The sequence below is a fragment of the Penicillium bovifimosum genome, assembly GCF_028826915.1.
Source record: "Penicillium bovifimosum strain IBT 22155 chromosome Unknown utg000006l_segment0_segment0, whole genome shotgun sequence".
Classification (NCBI taxonomy): Eukaryota; Fungi; Ascomycota; class Eurotiomycetes; order Eurotiales; family Aspergillaceae; genus Penicillium; species Penicillium bovifimosum.
The window spans coordinates 1,164,246-1,189,780 of NW_026622715.1; the positions used below are offsets into that span (position 1 = coordinate 1,164,246).

The 25,535-nt window shown below is 51.7% G+C and overlaps 12 protein-coding genes across 12 annotated transcripts; 5 read left to right on the forward strand and 7 right to left on the reverse strand.

The window, feature by feature from the left end:
• Window positions 1–12: 12 nt before the first annotated feature.
• On the forward strand, window positions 13–540 carry mbf1 (multiprotein-bridging factor 1; the record flags this gene model as incomplete). Its single annotated transcript, XM_056668823.1, has 2 exons — window positions 13–168; window positions 232–540. The coding sequence occupies 2 exons, from the start codon at window positions 13–15 to the stop codon at window positions 538–540; spliced, it is 465 nt and encodes a 154-aa protein (XP_056518653.1).
• A 910-nt stretch (window positions 541–1,450) lies between these two features.
• On the reverse strand, window positions 1,451–2,702 carry tif34 (translation initiation factor eIF3 subunit i; the record flags this gene model as incomplete). The annotated part of the gene is made up of 5 exons (XM_056668824.1): window positions 1,451–1,633; window positions 1,694–1,870; window positions 1,927–2,043; window positions 2,103–2,609; window positions 2,676–2,702. 5 exons carry the CDS (start codon window positions 2,700–2,702, stop codon window positions 1,451–1,453), a joined length of 1,011 nt encoding a protein of 336 aa, XP_056518654.1.
• Window positions 2,703–3,265: 563 nt separating this feature from the next.
• On the forward strand, window positions 3,266–6,572 carry N7515_008081 (C-1-tetrahydrofolate synthase; the record flags this gene model as incomplete). The annotated part of the gene is made up of 5 exons (XM_056668825.1): window positions 3,266–3,623; window positions 3,682–3,702; window positions 3,756–3,793; window positions 3,846–6,373; window positions 6,464–6,572. 5 exons carry the CDS (start codon window positions 3,266–3,268, stop codon window positions 6,570–6,572), a joined length of 3,054 nt encoding a protein of 1,017 aa, XP_056518655.1.
• A 901-nt stretch (window positions 6,573–7,473) lies between these two features.
• Window positions 7,474–9,402, forward strand: N7515_008082 (NADP-dependent isocitrate dehydrogenase; the record flags this gene model as incomplete). Its single annotated transcript, XM_056668826.1, has 5 exons — window positions 7,474–7,758; window positions 7,981–8,016; window positions 8,145–8,328; window positions 8,391–8,924; window positions 8,978–9,402. The coding sequence occupies 5 exons, from the start codon at window positions 7,474–7,476 to the stop codon at window positions 9,400–9,402; spliced, it is 1,464 nt and encodes a 487-aa protein (XP_056518656.1).
• Window positions 9,403–10,503: 1,101 nt separating this feature from the next.
• Window positions 10,504–11,974, forward strand: N7515_008083 (uncharacterized protein; the record flags this gene model as incomplete). Its single annotated transcript, XM_056668827.1, has 5 exons — window positions 10,504–10,669; window positions 10,735–10,802; window positions 10,857–11,239; window positions 11,305–11,372; window positions 11,433–11,974. 5 exons carry the CDS (start codon window positions 10,504–10,506, stop codon window positions 11,972–11,974), a joined length of 1,227 nt encoding a protein of 408 aa, XP_056518657.1.
• A 108-nt stretch (window positions 11,975–12,082) lies between these two features.
• N7515_008084 (Amidase) lies at window positions 12,083–14,068 on the reverse strand (the record flags this gene model as incomplete). The annotated part of the gene is made up of 6 exons (XM_056668828.1): window positions 12,083–12,216; window positions 12,268–12,550; window positions 12,633–12,808; window positions 12,865–13,136; window positions 13,252–13,588; window positions 13,639–14,068. The coding sequence occupies 6 exons, from the start codon at window positions 14,066–14,068 to the stop codon at window positions 12,083–12,085; spliced, it is 1,632 nt and encodes a 543-aa protein (XP_056518658.1).
• A 122-nt stretch (window positions 14,069–14,190) lies between these two features.
• On the reverse strand, window positions 14,191–15,435 carry N7515_008085 (Zn(II)2Cys6 transcription factor; the record flags this gene model as incomplete). Its single annotated transcript, XM_056668829.1, has 1 exon — window positions 14,191–15,435. One exon carries the CDS (start codon window positions 15,433–15,435, stop codon window positions 14,191–14,193), a length of 1,245 nt encoding a protein of 414 aa, XP_056518659.1.
• Window positions 15,436–16,144: 709 nt separating this feature from the next.
• On the reverse strand, window positions 16,145–17,392 carry N7515_008086 (uncharacterized protein; the record flags this gene model as incomplete). Its single annotated transcript, XM_056668830.1, has 1 exon — window positions 16,145–17,392. One exon carries the CDS (start codon window positions 17,390–17,392, stop codon window positions 16,145–16,147), a length of 1,248 nt encoding a protein of 415 aa, XP_056518660.1.
• A 1,321-nt stretch (window positions 17,393–18,713) lies between these two features.
• On the reverse strand, window positions 18,714–19,133 carry N7515_008087 (uncharacterized protein; the record flags this gene model as incomplete). The annotated part of the gene is made up of 1 exon (XM_056668831.1): window positions 18,714–19,133. One exon carries the CDS (start codon window positions 19,131–19,133, stop codon window positions 18,714–18,716), a length of 420 nt encoding a protein of 139 aa, XP_056518661.1.
• Window positions 19,134–20,143: 1,010 nt separating this feature from the next.
• N7515_008088 (SRPBCC domain-containing protein) lies at window positions 20,144–20,820 on the forward strand (the record flags this gene model as incomplete). The annotated part of the gene is made up of 2 exons (XM_056668832.1): window positions 20,144–20,590; window positions 20,641–20,820. The coding sequence occupies 2 exons, from the start codon at window positions 20,144–20,146 to the stop codon at window positions 20,818–20,820; spliced, it is 627 nt and encodes a 208-aa protein (XP_056518662.1).
• A 246-nt stretch (window positions 20,821–21,066) lies between these two features.
• On the reverse strand, window positions 21,067–22,257 carry N7515_008089 (protein kinase domain-containing protein; the record flags this gene model as incomplete). Its single annotated transcript, XM_056668833.1, has 1 exon — window positions 21,067–22,257. The coding sequence occupies one exon, from the start codon at window positions 22,255–22,257 to the stop codon at window positions 21,067–21,069; it is 1,191 nt and encodes a 396-aa protein (XP_056518663.1).
• Window positions 22,258–23,281: 1,024 nt separating this feature from the next.
• N7515_008090 (uncharacterized protein) lies at window positions 23,282–25,209 on the reverse strand (the record flags this gene model as incomplete). Its single annotated transcript, XM_056668834.1, has 2 exons — window positions 23,282–25,002; window positions 25,071–25,209. 2 exons carry the CDS (start codon window positions 25,207–25,209, stop codon window positions 23,282–23,284), a joined length of 1,860 nt encoding a protein of 619 aa, XP_056518664.1.
• Between the last annotated feature and the right edge of the window lie 326 nt (window positions 25,210–25,535).

Here is a 25,535-nt window from a genome sequence, read left to right on the forward strand (position 1 = left end):
CAACCTTCCAAAATGTCTGACTGGGACACCACCACCAAGATCGGCAGCAAGTTCCGCGGAGCTGGCGCCGCCCCCCGCGAGACCGTCGTCAAGGGCAAGAGCGCTCTGAACGCTGCCCAGCGTGCCGGTGGCGTCATCACCGAGAAGAAGTACACCACTGGTAACATCGTATGTGCACAATCTTGCCCGCTTCCAGAAACCCACGAAAACACACACTAACACACTCTCCAGAGTGCCAAGGCAGGCGCCCCCGAAGGCCAACACTTGACCAAGGTCGACCGCAGCGACGACATCGTTAAGCCCAAGACCGTCGGCCACGTCGTCGGCGACGCTATCAAGAGGCGCCGCAACGAGGAGGGCTACAAGATGACCCAGAAGGAACTCGCCACCAAGTGCAACACCACCATGACCATTGTGCAGGACTTCGAGCGTGGAACCGCCACCCCCGACCAGAAGGTTCTTGGGGCTATGGAGCGTGTGTTGAACATTAAGCTGCGTGGTTCAGACATTGGCGCAGAGAAATTCCCCAAGAAGAAATAGACGAGCGGCGGTTGAGCCTGCGGTTCTCATCGAGTATGAGACGGCGGGCGAATCTTTCGTTTTCTGCATCTGGTTTTTTTGCGCTCTATGACTGTCATGTTCCTGCCCTTTCTTTTTGTTCATGAGACGTCACTTTCTTTGGGTTCTTTTTACGGGTTTCTTTTCTGCTGGTTGGATTAGCGCTGGCCTTGCATGGGAAACGAGTTTAGAGAAGACATAACGGAAAAATATGTATAAATGAGATACCTCACTTTTGATATGATCAATAACTGGTTCATCGTAGTTGCCTTAGTGTATATCGGGATAATGAAGGGGTACTTGTTCGCAAATCATGCGGAGGACGTGCGAGCCAAGTGTCTTAAGTCCGACTTAGGGTTGTTTGTCTGGTCTTTGGCCTAGATTTCCACCTATTTGCATGGATGCCTTACCTAGGTCCAGATAGCTGTGCTATTCACTATATCTGGTTTCATCTTCCTTGACAGGAGAGAAAGTACACATACGCCAAAGAGTGGAAACACTGGGCACCCGTAGGCACATTTGCTACCACAGTCAAGTCCTATGCTATAATCATGAACATCCTATCCTCATGTCTCTGCTATGAAGGTCCTTCACCAGCGCAGTTTGAAGATTTGCAAAACTTTATTTTGTCTATTTACCGGCTCTCTTCTGCAAGAACAGCATAGGACGGATACAAGAGCTCAAAAATGAACCATGTCATCTTTTTATTAAACAGAAACAGAAACACAAGGTACCAACTCCGATTGATCATGGAATCAATGAAATGAGAAAATCGTGGACCGGAAGGTCATCCCATTCCGTATGCGGGACTCGGGGGATTTGTCCCAAATCTTTTCGCCTCGTAAACACATACCACACGACGTATCTCATCTTTCTTCACCACGTCCGCTCCTTACTTCCGCATTTGCTCGCGCTCCACCTCGTACATGAAATCGAAGTATGCCTTGTCGAAGTGGTGAATACGGACATATCCGTCCTCACCACCGGAGGCGTATGCTGTACCGGCGGGGTGAACATCGATGGTGTTAAGAGGACCGAAGTGACCACGAACGCGACCAACCTCATCTTCGAAGATCTGGTAACGTAATTAGTATCTGAATAGTTCATCCGCCTGGAAAAGGATAATTGTGCTCACCTTGTGGTAGAAGCGAGCTTCGAATTTACCCTGGCGGGCGGAGGTGGTGGTGACATCCATAGCGGCTTGACCACCACCCAAAATCACGAAGTCCTTCTTCGGTGTCACGCTAGCAGTGTTAAGAGGGGTATCGGAGACGTAGGTTTTGAGGATGGCGAGGTTGCGGGAGGAGAGGAGCTGTTTGATGTTAGCGGAAAACGTCTTGAAGAATGATCCGAACAAGATGGACTTACCTTGGCGGACTTGTCTTTCGATGCGGTGATGAAAGACAGACGATCAGGAGCGAATTGAATGTCAGTTATTTGGGCGTCAAATTCGTGGATCTGCACGTTCTCGAGTTGCTCTCCAGACTAGGATGATATTAGTACCCCATACATCCTAATCATCCCAGAAAAGAGAAAAGGCATACCTTAGGATCGTACTGGCTAACGCTGCCATCCTCGTGCCCCGCAATGATGTACTTGGACAAGAAACTCCACCCCGCCACAGTTGCCTTGCTCTCCTCGCAAACGATAGTCAAGCTGGGCTCGGTGGCCTGCGAGCTCAAGTTTTCGCCGTAGTTGATATCGAGAACCGCGATAGTACCGTTGAAACCCATGCGCTTTTCCGTCACTGCCAAAAGTCGGGCTCCATCGGGGGAGAATGCCACGCGCTTGACGGCTGTTGGGAATTCCCACACCTTCACACATTCGCCAGTCTTGACGTTCCATAGACGCACGGTGTTGTCTGCCGAACCGGTCGCAAGAAGAGTGGTGTTGGGGCTGACATCGACTGTCCAGACAGCACCCTGGTGGCCGCTGTATGTACCGAGACGCTCGCCGTTGGCGGACCACCACACGCAGACGATCTTATCCTTCGAGACGGAGAAGAGAAGGTCGCCATCGCTGTTGAACTTAATCTGGGTCAAAGACCGCTCCTGTAATTATAGATAGCTGCGGTCAGTCTCTGTGGATCCAGCAAGATTTCAGGGAAGCCCACGCACATGGCCGGAAAGCAAAATAGGCCGCATCTTGAATGTCGATGTGGCAGGAAATTGGAGATGGAGTGTCGGAGGGGAAAAATCTGAGACGCTCGGCTCAGAAGGGGTAAGGCGGAGTGGCTTTTGGGGGGGGGTCAACCTCGTCAACCTCACTTTCTTTGGCTAGTGAATTTCATCGCACACTCGGCCCTCAATGCCAAGACTTGAACGGAGGCTGAGATATTCCATCCTCCGGTATCTGCACGTGATAAGTACCTGTCAATATGTGTACCCTAAGCCCTACTTCAGTTCCCAGAGAGGTTAGGCAATTTGTGATGACTACTGCGGCTCCGTCAAAACAATGATGCCTCAGGCCAAATAATAGGGTCGGGATACTCTCCGGGAAACTCCCGACTCTCCGCACGAGCTTAATTAGAGACAAAGACAGAGATCGGTGAATGCGAGTGCATTGTGTCAGGGCAAACAAGACTGTTAGACTGCTTCTAACCTCCATCACCCTCCATGAAAAGCACATGTAAAATTGGAGCTTAAACTTGGGGCTTTCTTTCGCAACGCCGGTTCTCCGAGGACTCGCCCGAAAAGAGCAATAATTCATGCCATTCGTCCCCGCTGCCGTACCCCGCTGCACTTTTTATCTCCAAGTGCATGCGGGCGCTTCTCGTTTCCGACATCTTCCTTCCTTGTCCCGCTCTCTATCATATATCTACACCTCTACTCCAGCAATCGGAGGCCTCTGTTCATTGCGGTCAATTGAGTCTTCAGTGAACTATAGGTTTTCTCCTATCGGCCCCGCTATCTCACAGTCCCGATCGTTTTCCGCGTCAGCAATGGCTGCCGCCAAGATTGATGGCACTGCCATCGCGAAGAGTATTCGCCAGGGGTTGAAGGATGAGATTGAGCAGATCCAAGCGACAAACCCCAGGTTTAAGCCAAACCTGGTTATCTTCCAAGGTGAGAAAATTTCTTCCAAGATGACGATAGAAGCGGTTACTGACGTGATTTTCTACAGTGGGCAATCGCTCCGATTCCAGTTGGTTCATCTCAAGACATCCCGGAGAGGCCATTCGAACTAATTCTTATTAGGTACCTATGTGCGCATGAAGTTGAAGGCCGCCCAGGAGGTATGACTTCTCCAATTGCTTGATATATGCACCATCTAATGTTATTGACCAGGCCAACATTATTTGCACCGTGATCAACGTTCCCGAAACAAGCTCCGAGTTGGAGCTCATCCAAGAGATCAACAAAGCCAACAATGACCCCGCCATCCACGGTATCCTCGTTCAGCTACCCCTTCCGAGTCACATGTCTGAGCATGCTATCACCTCGACCGTTGCAGATGCGAAAGATGTCGACGGCTTCGGTGCTATCAACATTGGCGAGTTGGCCAAGAGAGGTGGTCGCCCGTTGTTCACCCCTTGCACTCCTTTGGCGGTCATGGAACTGCTCAAGGCAAGCGGCGTGAACCCCGCAGGCAAGGAGGCAGTGGTTCTGGGACGCAGTGACATCGTTGGCAGCCCCGTCAGCTATTTGCTGAAGAACGCTGATGCTACGGTTACTGTCTGCCACTCAAAGACACCTGACATTGCTCGCATCGTGAAGAACGCTGATATCGTTGTCGCGGCCATTGGCCAGACCGAGCTTGTGAAGGGCGATTGGTTGAAGCCCGGCGCGGTGGTCATTGATGTTGGTATCAACTACAAGCCCGATGCGACAAGGAAATCCGGCGAGCGACTCGTCGGCGATGTGGAGTTCGAGTCTGCTTCCCAGGTGGCCTCTCAGATCACCCCCGTCCCCGGTGGTGTCGGTCCCATGACAGTCGCTATGTTGCTGAAGAACGTGGTGCACTCTGCCAAGAGCTACTTTGAGAAGCAAAAGGACCGTCATGTCACCCCTCTACCCATCCGACTGGAAACCCCTGTGCCTTCCGATATTGCTATCTCGCGGGCCCAATACCCCAAGCCCATCACCCAGGTTGCAACCGAGGTTGGTATCGCCCCCCACGAGTTGGAGCCCTACGGCCACACCAAGGCTAAGATCAGCCTCGATGTGCTCGAGCGCCTCTCCCACCGCCGTAACGGAAGATACATCTTGGTCTGCGGTATCACCCCCACCCCTCTCGGCGAGGGCAAGTCCACCACTACATTGGGTCTTACTCAGGCACTCGGTGCTCACCTGAACCGCATTTCTTTTGCCAACGTCCGACAGCCCAGCCAGGGCCCTACATTCGGCATTAAGGGCGGTGCTGCTGGTGGAGGTTACAGTCAGGTCATTCCCATGGACGAGTTCAACCTTCACCTTACGGGTGACATCCACGCCATCACTGCTGCCAACAACCTTCTTGCTGCGGCTATTGAGACACGCATGTTCCACGAGGCCACCCAGAAGGATGGACCTCTTTACAAGCGTCTTGTTCCCGCAAACAAGGGCAAGCGCGAATTCAAGCCTATCATGTTCCGGCGCTTGAAGAAGCTGGGCATTGACAAGACCAACCCAGATGACCTCACAGAGGAGGAAATCACCCGCTTCGCCCGTCTTGATATCGACCCGGAGACTATCACTTGGCGCCGCGTGCTGGATGTCAATGACCGCCACCTGCGTGGCATTACTGTTGGCACCGCCGCTACCGAAAAGGGTCTGTCTCGCGAGACCGGCTTCGACATTTCCGTCGCTAGTGAGTGTATGGCCATTCTCGCCCTGAGCAACGACTTGGAGGACATGCGTGAGCGTCTGGGTCGCATGGTTGTTGCCACATCTAGGAATGGAGACCCCGTGACTTGCGACGACATTGGCGCTGGTGGTGCTCTCGCCGCTTTGATGAAGGATGCCATCAAGCCCAACTTGATGCAGAGTCTGGAGGGCACTCCCGTCATGGTACACGCGGGTCCCTTTGCCAACATCAGTATTGGCGCCAGCTCTGCCATCGCCGATAAGCTTGCCCTGAAGCTTGCCGGTACCGAGCCTGATGAGGACCATGAGGCCAAGACTGGTTTCGTGGTCACCGAGGCTGGCTTCGACTTCACCATGGGCGGTGAGCGCTTCTTTAACATCAAGTGTCGCTCCTCTGGTCTGTCCCCGGATACCGTCGTCATCGTTGCCACTGTCCGTGCACTGAAGGTTCATGGAGGCGGCCCCGAGATCAAGCCTGGTGCCCCTCTCCCCGAGGTGTACCGCACCGAGAATGTGGATGTACTCCGCGCGGGTTGCGTTAACCTTCGCAAGCACATTGCCAACGCCAAGCAGTACGGCATCCCGGTTGTCGTCGCGATCAACAAGTTCGAGACTGATACCGAGGCCGAGATCGCTGTGATCAGGGAGGAGGCGATCGCCGCAGGAGCCGAGGATGCCGTTCCTGCCAACCACTGGGCTGAGGGTGGAGCCGGCGCTATCGATTTGGCCAAGGCTGTTATGGCGGCCAGCTCCAAGGAGAAGGACTTCAAGCTTCTCTACGGCCTGGATGGTACTATCCAGGAACGCATTGAGCGTATTGGCCAGGCCATGTACGGTGCCGAAAAGGTCGAGTTCAGTGAATTGGCTCAGAAGAAGGTCGACACCTACACCAAACAAGGGTTCGCTAATCTGCCGATTTGTATCGCCAAGACTCAGTACTCGCTCAGTCACGACCCGGCTCTGAAGGGTGCCCCCACCGGCTTCACTGTGCCGATTCGGGATGTTCGGTTGGCGGTTGGTGCTGGATACCTGTAAGTTTTCCTCTTATCCGCCCTAGGCGATAATGGCTCCATTTATTGTTCTTCTTTCCCGCGGGAATCGTCACGCTAACACATCTATAGCTATGCACTTGCTGCCGATATTCAGACCATTCCCGGCCTCCCCACTGCGCCTGGCTACCTTAACGTGGACATTGACACCGAGACTGGCGATATTGACGGATTGTTCTAGCGTGTCATAGACATATTTTGGATCTTGTAAATAGCGTGATTCGAAAGATTTTCGATTCTTCAACACATTACTTGGCGTCTGATCGGAGCGGGTCTTTTTAGATGGCGATTTTTCAACACCGCGCAATCCAGGACAATTGGAGTGAAATTCAATCATAATATTTGGATCATCAATCTATTCCTCTGTAACTGTTTTGTTATCAATCGCATAGTTAGAGCTCTGGGCAGCGGGAGGTCAAAACAGGAGAGCCGGTGAGATTCCGGAGTTGAGCTCCGTTCTCCGGCGTCACGTATAGAACGTAGACTTCATTTCAGCGGGGTCGATGGAGCTTTGCCCAAAAATTTACAACGGTGAGTCAGGAGGATCAGGGTGATTTAAAGAATCCATACCCACGTGAAGTTTGAAATACTTATTTTCGTTCTGTTTCGACTTCATCAACTTCATCAACTTCGACTTCCCCAAATCTCGTGACTTCTTCCGGCTTCGGCGGTTCTTTTGCGGAGTTCAAGGGGAAACATCAACCTCCATTTCACCGGACAAGGCTTTTTCCTCCTTTCTATTCTTTTCATAGCTCTTAACCGGTAAATAATCCCTTCCAACTCGCGTTAAACTCACTGAATTCCGATCAATCCCGTGTTTTCCAACCCATTATCCCCCTCCAACCCCAAATCTTCCCCATAAACCCCCCAACTCCCGGCAATCGCATCTTCCTGCAGTTCGTTTCTCCGTGACGGAGCCCAAGTTTCCCGACTCCACATCTTCCTTTCTGCCGAACTTCATTCCCTCGGTTGTAACTTGGCGAGCGAAAGGCCGACTTCTGGCCGTTCAACCAAACAGAGACGCCGAAAATTGTGCTGACGTTTCCTGAATCACTCTATCCAGTTATCCCCCACTCCCCACGATGAACGCGCTCCGGTCCAGTTCCGCATTCGCTCGCCGGTCCATTGCGACCCCTCCCACCCCTCTCTCTTCTTCTTCTCGTCTTCTCTCTTCTTCCTCCTTTACTTCTTCACTCTCTTCCAGGGCTATTTCCTCTGCCTCCCTCTCTCAGCGCACCAACCGAGTTAATTCGTCTTCCCGCTGGTCCGGATCGATTCCCTCGTTGTACCTCTCTCAATCTCGCACTATGGCGTCCGAAACTAAGATCAAGGTCAAGAACCCGGTGGTGGAGTTGGATGGTGATGAGGTATGGGATCAACCCTCCCTTTTATAGTTTGAAGTTTGAAGCGGGCTGTTTCACAAGCCTGCATTTTCTCGTGCTCCGCCGATGTCATTTTCGTCGAAGACGCGGGGAAACACGGGGCGTGTCATGATCTTCATGTGTCAATCGTCTCCGATGATGACGCTGCGCAATGCTTCAACACTCATCCTTGACATGTGCTAACCGACTTATCTTTGCCCAATCTAGATGACCCGTATTATCTGGCAAGAAATCAGGGAAAAGGTAAGATAATTGACCCCACCTTCAAGGGGACCAGATGTGCATGATTACCGACGTGGTGCATGAAGTTGATGCATCACGTTTCATACTGGCCCCCAGTTCTGAACTTTATTCTAATTGGCTGCATACAGTTGATTCTGCCTTACCTTGATATCGACCTTAAGTACTACGATTTGGGTATTGAGTACCGTGACCAGACCGATGACCAGGTCACCATCGATGCCGCCGAGGCCATCAAGAAGTATGGTGTCGGTGTCAAGTGTGCCACCATCACTCCCGATGAGGCTCGTGTTGAGGAGTTCAAGCTGAAGAAGAGTAAGTTTATCGGCGAAAGCCTTTCTTGGCGCAACGGTTCAAAAAGGCTAACTTTGTCTTAGTGTGGCTCTCCCCCAACGGCACTATCCGTAACATCCTTGGCGGTACCGTGTTCCGTGAGCCCATTGTCATTCCCCGTATTCCCCGCCTGGTCCCTGGCTGGACCAAGCCCATTGTCATTGGCCGTCACGCTTTCGGTGACCAGTACCGTGCCCAGGACCGTGTTATCCCCGGCCCCGGTAAGCTCGAGCTGGTCTACACCCCTGCCGGTGGTGAGCCCGAGCGCGTCCAGGTCTACGACTTCCAGGGTGGTGGTGTCACCCAGTGCCAGTACAACACTGATGAGTCCATTGCTGGCTTTGCCCACTCCTCCTTCCAGATGGCTCTCATGAAGGGTCTTCCCCTCTACATGAGCACCAAGAACACTATCCTCAAGAAGTACGATGGTCGCTTCAAGGATATCTTCGAGGAGATCTTCCAGAAGGACTACAAGAAGGACTTCGATGCCAAGAACATCTGGTACGAGCACCGTCTCATTGACGACATGGTCGCTCAGATGATCAAGTCCGAGGGTGGCTTCGTCATGGCCCTGAAGAGTAAGTTCTCCATATATCAACAAAATTATGACCCCTGACTAATAAATCCACAGACTACGACGGTGATGTCCAGTCCGACATCGTCGCCCAGGGCTTCGGCTCTCTCGGTCTGATGACCTCTACCCTGGCCACTCCTACCGGAGAGGCCTTCGAGTCTGAGGCCGCCCACGGCACCGTGACCCGTCACTACCGCGAGCACCAGAAGGGCCGCGAGACCTCTACCAACCCCATTGCCTCTATTTTCGCCTGGACCCGTGGTCTTGTGCAGCGTGGCAAGCTCGACGACACCCCCGACGTTGTCGCTTTCGCCGAGGAGCTCGAGCGCGCCTGTGTCGACGTCGTCAACGACGAGGGCATCATGACCAAGGACTTGGCTCTCGCCTGTGGCCGCAAGGACCGCGAGGCTTGGGTTACTACTGGCGAGTACATGGCTGCCGTTGAGCGTAGGCTGAAGGCCAACCTCAAGGCTCGTCTGTAAATTCGTTTTTCTTTCCGTTTGCTAAAAATTTGATGAGATACTCCCGTTCTAGAATACCTAGCGGAATGGCTATGGCCTGGCTTTGATTGGCCTTTTGTATAGTTTGCAATTGAATTGACGTGACGTGCATAACTTAAACTGCTTGAAACATAATTTGTAAATTTATCTAGTTACCTAAGGTAGGATCCTTTGCTTGTCTCAGCTGCTAAGTCTGTATCCTGACAATGATAACCTCGAAGGCCAGGAACACCTTCGGCGGGATAGGTGGCCTCTTAGTCGTTTACAGTCCATATACTTGCAGACGCCGATTACACGGGCTTTAGAGAGAATGGAAGCCAGGGATTGAAGTCAAGTAGTAGGTTATGTCGCTGGAAATACAAGGGGAGGACGAGAACCTGATGAGGTGAGACGGATCTACTTCTACCTCCGTACTTCTAGTATATTTCCATAAACGGGCAACCCCACATGCATCCCACAACCTTGTTTCCGAATTAAAACCAAACAAGAATTCCAAGCCACAACAAAGTTACAACAAAGTTACGGCAAAATTCATGCTCAACAAAGTTTCCTCCCCTCTCAGTGGCTACCATTTCCAGATCTGAGCGGACGCGCAGATCAGAACTCAAACGCAAATACTTCTTTGGACCAATCAGAGGCCTAGGTCTTTTAACTTTATTTTCTGCATCCACTCAGAATGTAGTAATCTTCAAAATGTTCCCACATGGCCCCACTCCGTTGGCCAGTCCAGATTGAGGTCTTTGACGCAATCGGCCATCGCTTTGCCTCATCCAGTCAATGACAGGGCAAGCGGTTACACCAACCACTACCTGGGGGAAACGTTTCCTCTGGATTCCGGGGGATCGGGCGGGAGTTTTCCCGTTGTGACGACTGTTGGTGATTTTGTTAGCATTCTTCATACTTACTTGTCTTACTATCAAATCACCCTTTCTTCTCCAAGTCCTCAGAATATCTGCAATACTGCAGCATCCTACCTATCATAAATGGGCACATAGGACGGACATTGAATGTGCATGATCACAGCAATTCCGTCAATGGACTGACCGAATCCCTCTTCTACCTTCGAGGCTACCTTCCACCGGAATGTACGTCCTGGCCGTCACAGCAGCCTTTACAGGTCTGGCAGCTATAGTAACCGGCCTGCGGCTGTACACTCGGTTCTTCCTGGTGAAGGCCCCGGGACTCGATGATGCGATGCTAGTAGCTGCATTGGTCTGCAGCTGCGTCTTCACAGCCCTTGTAATTGTCGGCAAGTTGTCCATCCATTCAGCAATTGCTTCACTATACATCAATTTCAATCTAACACATCCACAGAACGACATTATGGCCTCGGCACCTCAGGATCAGATCTAGCGGCAGATACAATATCGAAACAACTATTTGTACGAACCGCCACCACCACCTAACACGAAAACGAATCACTAATCCCCAAACAGTACCTATGGCTCTCAATCCCCTTCTACAACCTCGCCTTAATCTTCGCCAAACTCTCCGCCCTAGCCCTCTTCCGCCGTGTCTTCCACGCCCGCCACCTCCTCCCAGTCGTATACGCCCTAATGGGCTTCCTCGTCATCGCGGGACTATGGATGACGCTAAGCGGCTTCTTCTTCTGTATCCCCATCGACCAGTTCTGGAATCCGGTTGAACATGTACGCCGCGCCCATTGTCTCCCAGAAGGTCCAGTCTGGTTCGTCAATGCTGGGATCCAGGTAGCGACAGATCTAGTCATTTTGGGTCTGCCGATGCCGTTGTTATGGCACCTGAATCTGCCTCGACGACAGAAATGGGGTATTATGGTGGTTTTCAGTCTTGGGATCTTGTAAGTTCAAGCCTTTACCTGGGGAATCAGACATAGAACCATGGGCCCAGCTGACTATTCAATAGTATCGTTGCTACCAGTGTCACCCGCATGTACCAATTAAGCAAAATGGTCCGCCATGGCGATTTCACCAGTAAGTCCAGTCCAGCCCAGATCCTACATCCCTTGACGGTGGAAACTAATAAGTGAAAAGGAACAAACGCCGCAGCAGCAGTCTGGTCCTCCCTCGAAGCAAACGTCTCCATAATCTGCGTCTGCCTTCCACCCCTAAACCCCCTTATCAGCCGCATCCTCTCCTACTGCTTCCTTCCCCAACCAATCTCCTCCCCAGCCTCAAAACAACAAACTCGCACAACAAACTCCACCGATAACACTCGTCCAGACGGGTTCATTTGGTACAACAACCTCTTCTACCCAGAGCAGGCGGGGTATTCTGCCAGTATCTCGAAGGTGAATACGAACGAAGACGGACATGACCGTGGGCATCCACATGGACCTGATGACGATCACGGGATACGTGTCGTACGGGAATTGAGGATGCAGTCTGATTCGGTGTGTACTTCGCCTATGGCTCCGGGGGTAAATGCTCAGGACTACTTTGCCCACCCCGGGAGTAACTTCGGGAATGATGTTGTGACTTCGCCGCGTTCGCAGCCGAGCATTGAGTGGGATTTGGGAGATTTCGAGTTTCCGGATTATAAAGGGAGGATGAATGCCCCTGTTGGGAGAGAATAACGTGTAAGATGTCATAGAATTGTATATAGTGATGATATGAATGAATCTGTTGATATTCCACCGTATGTACGCCAGAGCACTTGATATAAGTCTATAAGATCAATGGAATCAAAGACTCTTCGATCCAACCCTCTCCATAGCCAATTCAATCGCCTTAGCCACAGCAACACACTTCTCCTCCCCAAACCGACCACCAACAACCTGAATGCCAACCGGCATCCCCTCAACCAGCTCAACATCATCTGCATATAAATCAGCCCTGTAACATCCCAGAAAACCAAAACAAAACTCACACTGTGCCTTATTGAACTCATCACTCGCATTCCTAGGAACATGACCCATCCACTCCTCATCAGGAGTATCCTTCTCCCTATCAACGGTGGTAATCGGCATAGCCAACGCCGCATAACCCAACAGGTTCCAGATACTCGTGTAGCCGACATAGGCGCTAGACTTTACCCAAGTCCATGGCTTATATCCCACCCACGGCGTATTCGGCATGATCAATGCGTCAATACCGGTCTCGGTCCATTTACTCAGGTAGTCGGTTTCGTAGTTGTATTTGTCTGCGTTGAGCTGTGGTTATCATTAGCCACAATGAACCTGCAAAGGTCCATACTGGAGATATGATATAGGGGGAAAAGAATCTAGATCCTACCTGGTGCGTTTGACTAGTGGTCAATTCATCATCCGGCTTGCCGACAAGCATACCCTCAATAAGTGGTTCACCGGTTATTTCTGTCTTCTTGCGACAGCCCTCGCCGCCATCGGAGAGGATGGCTTTTTCCCATAGTTTGTATGCGTGGCCATGCGAGGAAGCGTCCCAGTTGAATACTGGATGGACTCTGTTAGTAATAGTAACTTTTTATCAAGAGAGTATGGATTCATACCCTCGTGTCCAGCTGCCTTCAAAGCAGAAACAACCTCCTTTATCGCCCTCGCAATCGGTGGCTGAACTCGGACAACACCATCATCTACCACAATACCAATCCTCAACCTCCGCGCACCGGGAATTGCTAACTGCGTCCGCCACGGCATAGGTACGACTTGCGGATCAACTTCCCATGCCCTCGCTTCTGGCAAAGCTTCCATATACCGTTCAACGGTAGCAAGAGTATAAGCCATAGGTCCGGCGACGGAGCGGACGATATCTTGTCCAGGACTATCCAAAGGATTTTATTAGCACATTCCGTAATCTTTTCCCATATGTCCCAACTTATTCGAATTCCCAATTGCAACCCCAAAAGAAAGCAAATAAAAGAAAGAAAGAAACTCACTTCCCCCTCTCATAAGGATGTCTCCCAGGACTAGGCGAAAGCCCATAAAGCCCACAAAGCGCCGCCGGGATACGAATCGAGCCCCCGATATCCGTCCCAATACCCAGAACGCTACCACGGGCACCGACCAGAGATCCCTCGCCGCCAGAACTACCACCGGAGATCAGGGCGCGATTATGCGGGTTTACGCACTGTCCGAAGACGTGGTTGTAGGAGTCTGACATCATCATCGATTGCGGGAGATTGGTTTTCACGTAGAGGACTGCGCCGAGACGGCGGAGGGTTTGGGCGACGGATTTGTTCGTTGGGGAGGGGTTGTTTGTTAAGCCGACCCAGCCTGGCACTCATTAGTATACATGATGTGAGAGTGTGGCAGAGGAGAGTTACCGATTGATGTATCCACTCCCTTAACGGAGAATAGGTCTTTAATTGAGACCGGTAGTCCGTGGAGAGGACCGACGGGAGTACCAGTCTTTGCAAGGTGGTTATCTAGCTCCTTTGCGACGGCGAATGCATCTTCGAAGAAGATCTCGGTGCAGCATGTTGTCAGTTGATGGGCGAGAGCTGCACGCTTGGCGAAGGCTCGAGTCAGGGTTAGGGATGAGAGGTCTCCGGATGCGAGCTTGCGCAGGAGAACTGCGATGTCCGTTTCTTCTGTTAGGGCCAGTTCATCGGGGCTTAGGATCTTGCGCAGGTATTCTAGTGCGTTGGGGACGGATTCTATGGAGGGAATGGGATCTAAGCGCCATTCCTCGGGGATGAGGGAGTATTGGTGAGCGCGCTTTTTAGCGCAGCGGTCGAGGTATGAGATAGTCATGTTAGGTACTTTGGTGATTGTTCGTGGGGATGTATAAAAGGGGGAAAGTAGGAAAGTAGGTGGAATTTATGAGTTTCAACCATGGACTATGATGTTATGCCTTACCCGAATAGGAAGGCTATCTAACCCCTCACCCCGCAGGTTTTCCACCTCCGCTCACACTGCGCCTCCGCATCCGGATAACGTGGAAAATCATATAACTGGCAGTTCCGCCAGTAACCTCGGATGATATCGCATTGTCTAGTTGTTGATGCATGCATCCCCGTGAGATAAGCAGGGGTGGCCAGATGCACGTAGAACCTCGACGTGGAAGGGATACCCGCTATCGCATCGCAGACACGGTCCACCATGGTCGAGATTACATTTGATTGATACGATGTGAGGGGATCCCCGCTCACGGCCGCAGCACGAGCAAACGCCACGATAGCCGCGGCCGCTTGATACACGGTGGCCGCGAGATTGCGATCCGTCTTAGCAACACCAAGTCGTAGAATCTGATCCATCGCTCTAGCACTAAGATCCATGATATTGGGACCAGCGGTCTTGAGATGCTTGCCAAGGTAGACGAAAAGATCGAACGTGTCAGCCGGACACCCAACCGACTCGAAGAAAGTATCCGATAGCGTCTCGCGGTGCCAGTCATCGAAGATTAAGGGGCTATCGCTTGTAAGGGCGCCGGTTACATCGAACCAAACGAGGTAGGCGAGGATATCTGCGAGACCGGCGATCTCGCTGCAGAGATCGTCGAGATCGGCCTTGCATCGGCAGTGGAGATCGAGTAGTGAGCGTGCGCCCTGCAGGTGGCAATGCCAATTGCCGAAGGAGCCGCTGCAGACTTCGAACATGGCGAAGGTGGCGATGCCGAATAGGGCGATTGGGTGTGCAGACTTGATGACCTGGCTGAGATTTGTCAGGGCCATGAGATGGGATTGGATGGCTTCTCCGTTGTTTGCATCTTCGAGACGCGAGCGGGCAAAGCTCAGGGTGCGTGAGATGAGTTGGATGCCTTCTTCGGGGATGCTGCGGGTGCTGGATTGGATTTGTTGGTAGAAGGTGTCGAGAAGGTCGACGAAGCCGTATAGATTGATGGATGTTGATTTGGTGTCGGCGTCGCTGATGTGTTCGGTGTTTTTGAATATTCTGCTAAGCTGATTCTGGGCAGAATCGGTCTTCAATCCCAGGGAAGATGGGACCTTCTGCTTCTTATCTTGTACCCATACAACTCGTAGGGGGTAGTTGCAGGCCTCTCCAACCTGGAGACAGGCTTGGCATCGGGGACGATTTAGGTCGCATTTGACCCCACGGGCCTTGCAGCGGTGGCAGTCTCGGTCATGACGGATGCCACGAGGCTTCTTGACTCGTTTCATTGTGAGATGTGATGTGATGTTACAGGTAGAAGGCTATCAGCTATACGGAGTTAAGTGCGGGGGTTGCTAAACTTTCCTTGTTTCGCTGGCGCAGATCAGATCGACCATACGGCTCGTCCCTTGGATGATTAACAGTCTTTTCATCATATCGCAATTCTACATGCAATTTTACGAGGCATTGACTTAGAAAAAGTTGTATTCCAGTGGAGTGACTTCGCAAGTATAGAAGGAGTGAATAGCAAAGTACACCGTGCTTCATGAGAGACAATTCAACGAGCGATAAGAAGCCAGTGCAGAATAACAGGATAATCTGGGAGCGCAAAGGCAAGCTTTTTCCACGTAGAACATAACAATCTGAAAGGACGGTCGAAAAAACGATTCCCTGAACTAATGAAAGCAATGAAGGACAGACGTTCGAAAAGAAACCACAAGCTCACTGAAAACAATCGGAGCAAAGATTGACATCGCCAGACTCAGTGAACCAAGCAAAGTCCATAATTCAGAGTGAAAACCGGCGGGAAACCCAAGGCATTCTCTGTGGAAGGAAAGTATATAAGTAAAGAGAGCAGCCAGGCTCAGCAGCATTGCGAAAGAGAGAAGAAAGTCCATCCATCAACCACAATCAGTCAAAGTGAGCATACTCGTGGTAGCACCAACAATACAGAAGTGATTGGTCCTGATGATATCCCATAGCCCATTCTCGCGAAACTTAACGCTTCGACATACCCGAACTCCAATTAGGAATCCCCGTGTTATGATAAGGTTGCTTGCCCCGATCGGTTTGGTTCTTGCGTTGCATCATGCGCTCACGGCGCTCACGTCTCTTGGTAGCGGAGTTTGACTGTTCTGGCTTCGGTTTGGGCGCGGGTGCTTCCGATGAGCCTGTTGAGACTGGATGCTTCAAGTCGTGTCTTGCTTCAGCACGTTGACGGCGCAGAATTATCCTTCGGCGACGCCGTGAGAGGACAATGAAGGAGCTCCTGGAAGCCATTGAAGCCATTGAAGCCTTAGAGATCTTGGAGGCCTTGGAAACCTGGGAAACCTTGGAAAGCTGCGAAAGCGAGACTTGAGACGGAGTTATTCCACTTTTGATACTAAGACTTCCGTGCAAAGTGCTTCCACGGGAATATCTTCTTCTTCGCATTCTGTCCATGCGTTGAATGGCAGCAGCCGTAAGAGGTGGAGCAGAGGCGACACTACCGCTTTGCATGGATACAGTGCTTTCGTTCTTCAAGGAATTGACCCGGTCCCGCTGTGGTTTACCGAAAAATTCAGCATGTGCATGTTGCGGACCAGGACTGCCCGGATATGGAGTGTCGGTTCTGCGAGCGTTGCCCGACGAGGCCATTGAAAGAGGAGGACTGCCGACGTGCCTACCAAAGCTCGGCGGTGCAGCCGCATTCTCAATGCTCATCCGTCTTCCCACTGGACGAGGGTCTGCAGAATGATTGGAGTACTGCGAGTGCATATCAACCATACACATGCCGGCAAACGGGGCTTGTAGCACCCCGCCGAAGGGTGGCTGCTCCAAGATCTGAGCCGGATGGCCCTTGGTAGGTACGAGAACAGAATCCCGACGCTGAGCTTTAGCTCCCTGTTGTGGCTCGGGGTGTGGACCGTGTGGTTCCGAAGAGCTCTTTGTCGATGGCACGGAAAAGGCATCTCTTTCGGAGACGCTTTGATGCAACGAGTCCAAACCATGTGCGCAATGATGACAGACGACGTCGTACTCCCCTTCTCGCGGCATGTAGCTCATTGAAGCAGGGTACATTCCCAACTGGATGTCCGGGGCCCAATTGCATATCTCCAACCAGTGAGGCAACTCATCTAGTGGAATCAGAGGTGTCCAGAATCCTCCCGGGCGCAGGATGCAGAATCTTGGACGCGGCCTGATAAGCAGGTTGGGGAAATGATGATTGTTCTGGGCAAACAACGGAAACTGCGAAGCATACTGCATGACGAGACTGGACGTTGGAATCAAGAGTAATCAATGAGTGTAGTGATGAAAGAATGTGGATTAATGAGTGTGTATGGGAAGAGGAAAAGAAGAAGAGGGCGAAGAGGGAGCAGTGACTTTTTGTCCGTAGCAAGTGTACCTTTTGGGAAAGAACCCCTCCCCGGGGGAAGGAGCGGAGGTGGAATAATGTCAACAAAGCAGCACGGCAAGAGCTCCTCGGCCGGGGCTTGTATTCTTATGAACATTCATTGGATTTTATGCTAAGATGAATGGAGGTTTGCTTCTATTCCAGCAGATGCCATGCTCATGATTCTATCTTCAAGTCCCGTGTATGCTGCATGCTGCTAGGTACCTACCTACATGCCGTGGAACTTAGGTTGAACTATCAGAATGACAGACATATATAATTTTGTTCCTGGATCACCCAGAATAGATGGTGCAAATATCTACTGTGTGCTTGTTGATGTGCCGGCATAGGGCTAGACTGTTGTAGATCCCATAATCCATAGCGGCAATCGCATGATCCCTGCATGTAACCCAGACTTCCCTCAAATCCAAGTTAGGGTTTATCCTCATATACTGTGTACATAAATTTTGGAATTGTCCTATGAGGGCCTCCAACACCCAGCTAGCTGGCAGCAGAATTTTATTGTTGGGGAGACCGCATGGTCATGGATGATGGGGATACAGATAATATATTGGCTGGACCCTGGAGTCAACGGGAAGGTCGAGCCTGTATGCCAGACGTCCGACTCGCTCGAGGACTGTGTAGCGGCCGACGTACCGCTGGGCCAAACGTCGGGGTAGGACCTCGTTGCTGGGGATGTTGTATCCCTCGACGAGCCTCAAGTAGACCTTATCGCCAACGTTGAAGTGAATATGCTGGTGGCGACGGTCATAGTGTTGCTTATTGGCTAAGCAGAAGAGACAGTTTCCCCATAGCATCAAGTTATCGTCCGGCGGAGGTCTTGTGGCTGTGAACTGTGCTAAGAACAGGTACCTAGGACTGTCCGGCGGAAGACCTATCGTACCTACAGTTTGATTGTACGTCCGGCGGAGTCAGTCAAACGCGTCAACAACGCATCACAACAAAAATGCCAACAACGCGAGAGAACCCCGATCCGGTGTCTCCGAACGACGAACCGATCGAAGAGGACATTGTTTCCCCATGTGCCGATATGACCAGGGAACAACTTGTCCAGGATTCTCCTATGAAAATCGACCCGCGACACATCAGTCCCAAATGGTGGAGTGTCAAGGTCACTGCAATGTCCAAGGAATTGCATCTGAATAACTACATGGTCAACGACAGCAGCCGATTTTACTTGGACCGGAAGTACAAGAAAAATGGCAACAGCTCACGAGGAGCATTTCGGTGACAACGCGGGCCGATTCGACTGTCATAGTGTTGTTTTATCCGCATTGCTGCCCAAGCCGTCGAGTGTTCAGCATCCGCCTTGGCGGAAATGTCCTGGGAAGTGACTTGTCGGAGTAAACTCCACGGCTGGCGGAGCTCGAAACCGTATAGCAACTTGTGCGGGGTGTGTCCCATGATTGCGCTGACTGAACTGTTAAGGGCCGCTTGGATTGCCGGGAGCATGGCAGTCCAGTCGTCGCCTGGATGCGTGGCAGCTGCGTGCCTGACAGCGATCTCTGTTGTCTGATGTGGCAAAATCTCAACGTTCTGTACTGCGTAGACTTGCCTAGTGCGGACGTGGTTTGGCTTCGCGCATAGAGACATGGGGAAGATCAGGTTATCGCAAGACTGAATAATGGCCTGGGACCGGGGTAATCGAGAATAAAACCCTCGGGGCCGAGTACGTCCAACAGTCCAACCCGACTAGTAGTTGTGCACGCAAGCCGTCGACGATGTCTGACAGCAATCTCTGCTGTTGATTGGTCCTCTCCGACTGACCGCGGGTGATAAGCGGTCATGTACAAGAGCTTCGTGTTGATCAACTCGAAGATGGCCTTCCAGAGACCTTGTGTGAGCTTCGGGTCGCTGTCCGATACCAGCACGGTGGGAAGGCCATCTTCGACAACTTGCGTGCACAACTACTAGTCGGGTTGGACCGTTGGACGTACTCGGCCCCGAGGGTTTCATTCTCGGTTTCCCCGGTCCCAGGCCATTATCGAGTCTTGCGATAATCCGATCTTCCCATTTCTCTATGCGGGAAGCCAAACCAGTGGTGTGGCGAGGAAAACCCTCGTCGAGCTCAAAAAGGGGTAGCGCTGAGTGAACGAGCCGAGGAAAACCCTCGGTAAAATCAGCGAAATAGCTTGTTTGAAGAAAAATATTTTCACTCGAAAGAAAGGCTCTGGGAAAATTTAGCACATCTGGATCGAGCCAGGACATGCTACCATTTTGTGGCACGTTCGATAGAAGGGGAAGAGATGATGCATTATCTACACGGGGTAGATGCAGCGTCCCAATCAGGCCAGCGTGGCAGAATTTCATAAATTCGGCAGAATCGTAGGCGGAAGTCTGAGGTCACTGAGGCAAATTTTGTGTTTTATTCTAGAAGCTCTTATCGGATCTTATCACACCTTATCCGGTCTTATCAGGCCTTATCGACCTCACTAATCACTTATCAGCCGGATCCTACCTCACCTGGACTTATCGCCGCGGATGCAACCCTCCATCCTCCGCCTCCTCCGCATTCTCAACAATCTGACACAACATCGCTCTCTCTCCCCATCGATCCTCTCTCCACATCCCTCCTCTATCTACTCTTAGCACACAAATCCACCATGACAACCCTCGAAGATCCAAAAAACGCAACCCGCGCAACCCCAACCATAACCCCATCCCAAGCAACCCTCCACATCGGCAGCTCAACCACCATATCCGCCCCCTCATCCACCGTCTGGGCCGCCCTAACCAACACCTCCACCTGGACATCCTGGAACTCCTTCGTACCGCGCGTAACCATCAGCTCCCAACCCACAGAACCAACAACCACGACCACAGCTCCAAACCCCACACCCGCACCATCGCAAGCCAGTCACACCCAATCCACTCCAGCCCAAGAGCTATGCCCAATCCTGCAAAATGGAACAAGGCTCACCTTCCACGTCCGCATGGACCCAACCTCAACTTCGGCAAAACCGCAAGCTGCGGTTGACACACATGTCGTCGTGACGGAGTGTCGTCCGCCGAATGCGGATACGGGTGAAGGGGGTCGGATTGTGTGGGCTGTTGATAATGATGCGCCGGGTGGGATGAGCGCGTCGCTTTTGGGGGGGAGCGGGTGCATGAGATTAAGGATGTTGAGGGTGGGACGGAGGTGAGGAATTGGGAGGCGCAGGTTGGGTGGCTTGCTTATGCTGTGAGGTGGATGTATGGGGCTAGACTGCAGGCGAACTTTGAGTTGTGGGTTGATGATTTGAAGCGGTTTGTTGAGGGAGGTGGTGAGGTTGTTGCTTGATACGTGCCGTGTGGTCGGTTTGGGGTGTTGGCGGTTGATATTCGCAATTGCTTTATCTGGGACTTGTCTGCTTTACAATGAGACTGTACGCTGAATGAATGAGAACGTTGTCCTCAATTTCAGATCAGATCTAAATCTATTATGCTCATCCATCTCTTGATATCATACAAGATCCACCAATAACTCCATCGAACAGGGTATATAAACAATGCAAAAGCAAAAACAAGCAAAGAAATCTCATCAAGATCAAACAGATACAAGCTCCACCCACTTCGCCGTGGATATCCTCTCCGTCGGATCCTTAACAACAGCCGGTTGAACAAGCCTCTCAACAAACCCATTCCTCGGCACCCGACAACCACTCCCCCCAGACCTCGCAAAATCCACAATCTGATGCCCAGCCCTAGCCATCTCCAACCTCAACCGATGATTCATATTCGAATACAACAACAAATCCCCCGTAGCAGCCGCCAACAACGTCGCCGCCAATGAAAAAACATCCGAAGCGGCCGTCGGCGCCATCTCACTACACATCAGCGAAGCCAGCATCTCCGGGGCCGTAAAAGGCGGCGTAAACGACGACATAGACGCACGCGTCGTATCAAGCGGCTTATCCACATCCGTCTGAATCTCCACCGTCGCCGAGAAATCAGCAAACAGCGGCTCGTACTCGAACGCGTGCGTCTGCTCTTCGCCCTCCGTCTCAATCGGCCTCAGGAGGATATTATGCGGCTTGATATCGCCGTGCACGACGCCCGCGACTTCATGGAGCCAGTTCAGGCCTGTGATTAGCTTGCGCGCGAGGTCGCGGAATGAAGCCGGGCCTTGGACGGGGTCGAACATTGTTGCTGTTGTTCGGTGGATGCGTGCTTGTTCGGCTTGCGCTTCGATGTAGGTTGCTAGTGAGGTTGGCACGGCGGTCATGATTAGTGCGCCGAGCTCGGTGTGATACCCGTGGAAGGGGACGAGGTGGTTTTCGTGGCCTGGGAGGCGCGAGAGGCGGGTTAGGGTTGCGGCTTCGGCTTTGAGGACTGGGTTTGCGTCGCGCCGCAACGGCGCTTTCACGGCTAGGAGTTGTGGTTGCGTGGTTGGGGAGCTTGGGGGTGTGCTTGGGTTGAGATTGGTGGTTGAGGGCGTGTAGCGCGCTTTGTATACTATGCTCCAGACGCCGCGGCCGAATTCGAAGGGGCGGTTATCGTCTGTGCGGCAGATTTCGAGGTCGTCGGCGAAGTGGAGGGTGGAGACATTTTCTTTGGATGCGAACTGTGATTGCGAGAGCTTTTTGTTCTGCGATAGGTTTGGAGTTGTTTTTTCCTGGTTGCTTTCTTTGGCTATGGGAGTCACTGGTGGTGTGAGACTCGATGGAGCTTGGGGTAATGGTGTAGGGCTGTTCTTTTGTGTTGTCTGCAACGACAATTGTGGTGGGGTGTTGGCCATTGCTCGGTGCGCAGTGTGCATGGAAAGTTTGCGAGTAGAGTCAGGGCTATATCGAGGGGATATAAAGATTTGCGGCGTGAATGGCGTTGATATCAGATTAACGCCACCGGCAATGTTGGCGATAGGCAAATTAGGCCTCACCCACGGTTAGGGTCTATGACGGAGGAGTGGCGATCGGGAGCCGGCACCGTTTGGGGAAATTTGAGTTATAGTGATTCGTAGTTTGTATAGTAATTGAAGTTTGAAAATATTTCTTCTATACAAAGAATGATGGGGGCTATGGTTATATTAGAACGGGTTAACAAAGCGAATGAAAAGCAACGACCATAGAAAAGAGAGAAAAATGGGAGAAAAAAAAGAAAAAAACGGAAAAAGAAAGCAGGAAAGAGAAATGGCCGACTATCTCTCGGTCTCGAACATAACGAACATGGAAGAGATGAGTGCAAAAGAAACGATCGACAGTGACAGTAAGATACGACGGTGTCAGTTGGGAAATTAGCAGACTTCCAATCTCTCGGGTACGCGCTGATCGCGGTCCACCGGTTCATTTCCTGGAAATTACACCGTTCCGGAGATACTCAAAGTATGCTTTACTGCATACTCCAGCTTTTAACTTTACTATGAGTACTACACATACTTCGGACTATCCCGGGAATCAGGGCCGATTCCCTAATGCAGAAATCCACATGCATGTCAACGGCTGTCAAACTTAGTGTACTGTGTTTGTGTATCCAGTGTTTGACTGTTTGTTTTCATTATCACATACACACGACTCAATACACTAATCCCTCTGACTCACCTCTGGGCTAAGCGATATCCAATCCCTCGGCCCCGTGTCCGAACCCAAGCCCCCGAGTGCAACATTGGCTCCGGACATTGAAGTCACATTTTCAATCGTGGGGATATTAACTGGGAATGCTCTATTATCTATCCTCCTGCTAGCCCCTCTAATATACAAAAGGACGCGTAATATACAAATATGTACACTGCCTGTGGCACGTTCGTAGATAGGGACGGGAAGACTCTATCTCGATCGGATGTTAGTCGTCTCCTCGTCAATCTGCGCCGAAGTCATCGATCCGCCAAGATATCGGCTAAACTGCATAAAGTCGAGCTTGTCGGGGAGTTTCTCGTACTCCAGCGCAATATCCACCAGGGTGCGTACAGTAAGCACACGCAGTCGGACTTCACGTAAGTCGTAGTCGATATTATCCTGGTAGGTGCAGGCCGGGTCCGACGCCGACCCATCCGGCAAGGGCATGGGCCCGCAACCCGGCTTGATGCTTTTCTCCGCAAAGGTCGCTAGGCTTGGAACAGCCCGCACGAGGTCATTGGTGGTCCATGTTGGGAAGACTTGCTCGCGGAGTTCGGCGACTGACATGTTACCACGGGTGCCTACAATCGAGGTCATGATATAGAATCGCTCGAGAGCGTCGGGGATCGACGCGCTGGGTAGATCGTGTATTTTCTGTAGGGCGGGCGGGTTGGGATTCGCTTCGAAATATATCATTCCGCGGCCCATCCCACGGGGATAGAGCTCCTCGGGGTGGATGTGTAAGGGCTCGAATGGTCGGTCGTCATGTAGTAGACCGCCGTCTTTGAGTTCTCTGCGTGAATAGACCATGCGGCTGTCATCGACGGTCTTGTCATGGTGCCTTGTCAATACGAAGTGTATGTCCCCGAACTCCTGGAGAAAAGCAGATTTGAGAGATACAATTTCATCGCTCATCACCTTCAGGCTCTCAACGGTCTCTTTCAGATCTGCGGCCGCGCGCGAAAATGACCGCGTCAATTCGTCGATATGAAGTCTCATGTTGGCCATCTTTTGACGCACGTGGGCCATTTTATTATCTCTGGCCAGTCTCGATACGGCCAGGGTGCGATTTCTGATTAATTCCTTGGTTTCGGGGTCTTTGTTACGACCAGACTTAAGACCCGTTGCATCTGCTGCTTCGATGGCCTGGAAGATAGCCTTGTGCATCTCAAGGAAAGGTCGCGGTTCGTATGGCGCCTCCTTTTGCCCGCGAGCAGGAACTTGAGGTACCGCTTCTCGAGGAGGAAGCTCTCGTCCCGGTGGAGTGACAATGCCATTTGCAGCGGCCCTTTCCGCGACCTGCTTCCTGTTCTCCTGGATTTCGTTCCAACCCCGCCATTGATGAGCCGGTTCAGGTTCATCGCCCGAGATTGCAATTTCCATGGTACGCAAACTGAGGGCCTCTGCCAATATGCTACCCCGTGAGCGTTCATAGACAGACCGCGGCAACACACCGTGGATGTCCTCAAAGGGGCATGTGGCAAGTATTCGAACGGATCCATACATATGCAACCCAGATTGATATAAACAGTTCGTTAACACCCTGAGCCACCATCGGCTGGGTCTGAGATGATCGGCTTTGGAGTTGGCGGCAGGCAGATCGGCCAGTACGAGTAGCGTGTCATTCTTTGGAATCCTGCCGGGGCTTCGGTTGTGGGGACCTTGTTCGGGGAGGTGGGTTGCGAAGAAATCGTCCCAAACGAGTCTGCCATATATGGGCTCATTAACGAGCTTGTAGCATGGCTTGCTCTGGGACAGCGGTTTCAGAAATGCGTCGGAGAAATGCGTATTTGGTTCGACGAGCACATGGCGCCGAGGTCGAAGCGATTCATTCAATTTGGATGAGAGAAGACCACACCCAGGCCCAAAGTCCACAATGTCTAGTGGCGTGTTTGAAGCAAGTAAGGGCGATACACGTTGTACAATATCATCTGCGAAGTCCAGATTGCATGAGTATCTTGTTACTCAATTGGTATCGTAGCTAGTTTTATTGACTCACCTAGTAAGCCCTCGCTCACGTAGCTTGTTCGAGCCTTACTTCTGCCGCGATGTCTGTGGACTACCTTGTCATAGAGCTGTTGCGTGATTGGGAAGCGCGCCAACGGTTGGCGGAGCGTCGACGTTCTGAGCGCCTCCATGACTTACACAGTAAGCATGGGTGACAAATGCCAATGACTATGTGGAACAACTCATGAGGTAGGAAATAAATATAAGCAATTGAAAAGAAGGCAGGGTATCGTGAAGGAAGGTTGTGTAGAGACAACAATATTTTCTTTTCGGAGACTCAGCGCGGAGAGCGGAGAGATTAAGGTTTCCGCTCTCATCCCACTGCCTTCCCCTCATCACCTTCGCCTTCCCTTCTCAGATCGCCTAGATGCGGTTCCCACAATCTGCGCGGGTCTTTCCAGGTTTTGGAACTTGCTATCTCGTCATGATCTTTAGTCCTTGATTCACATCGTCTTGG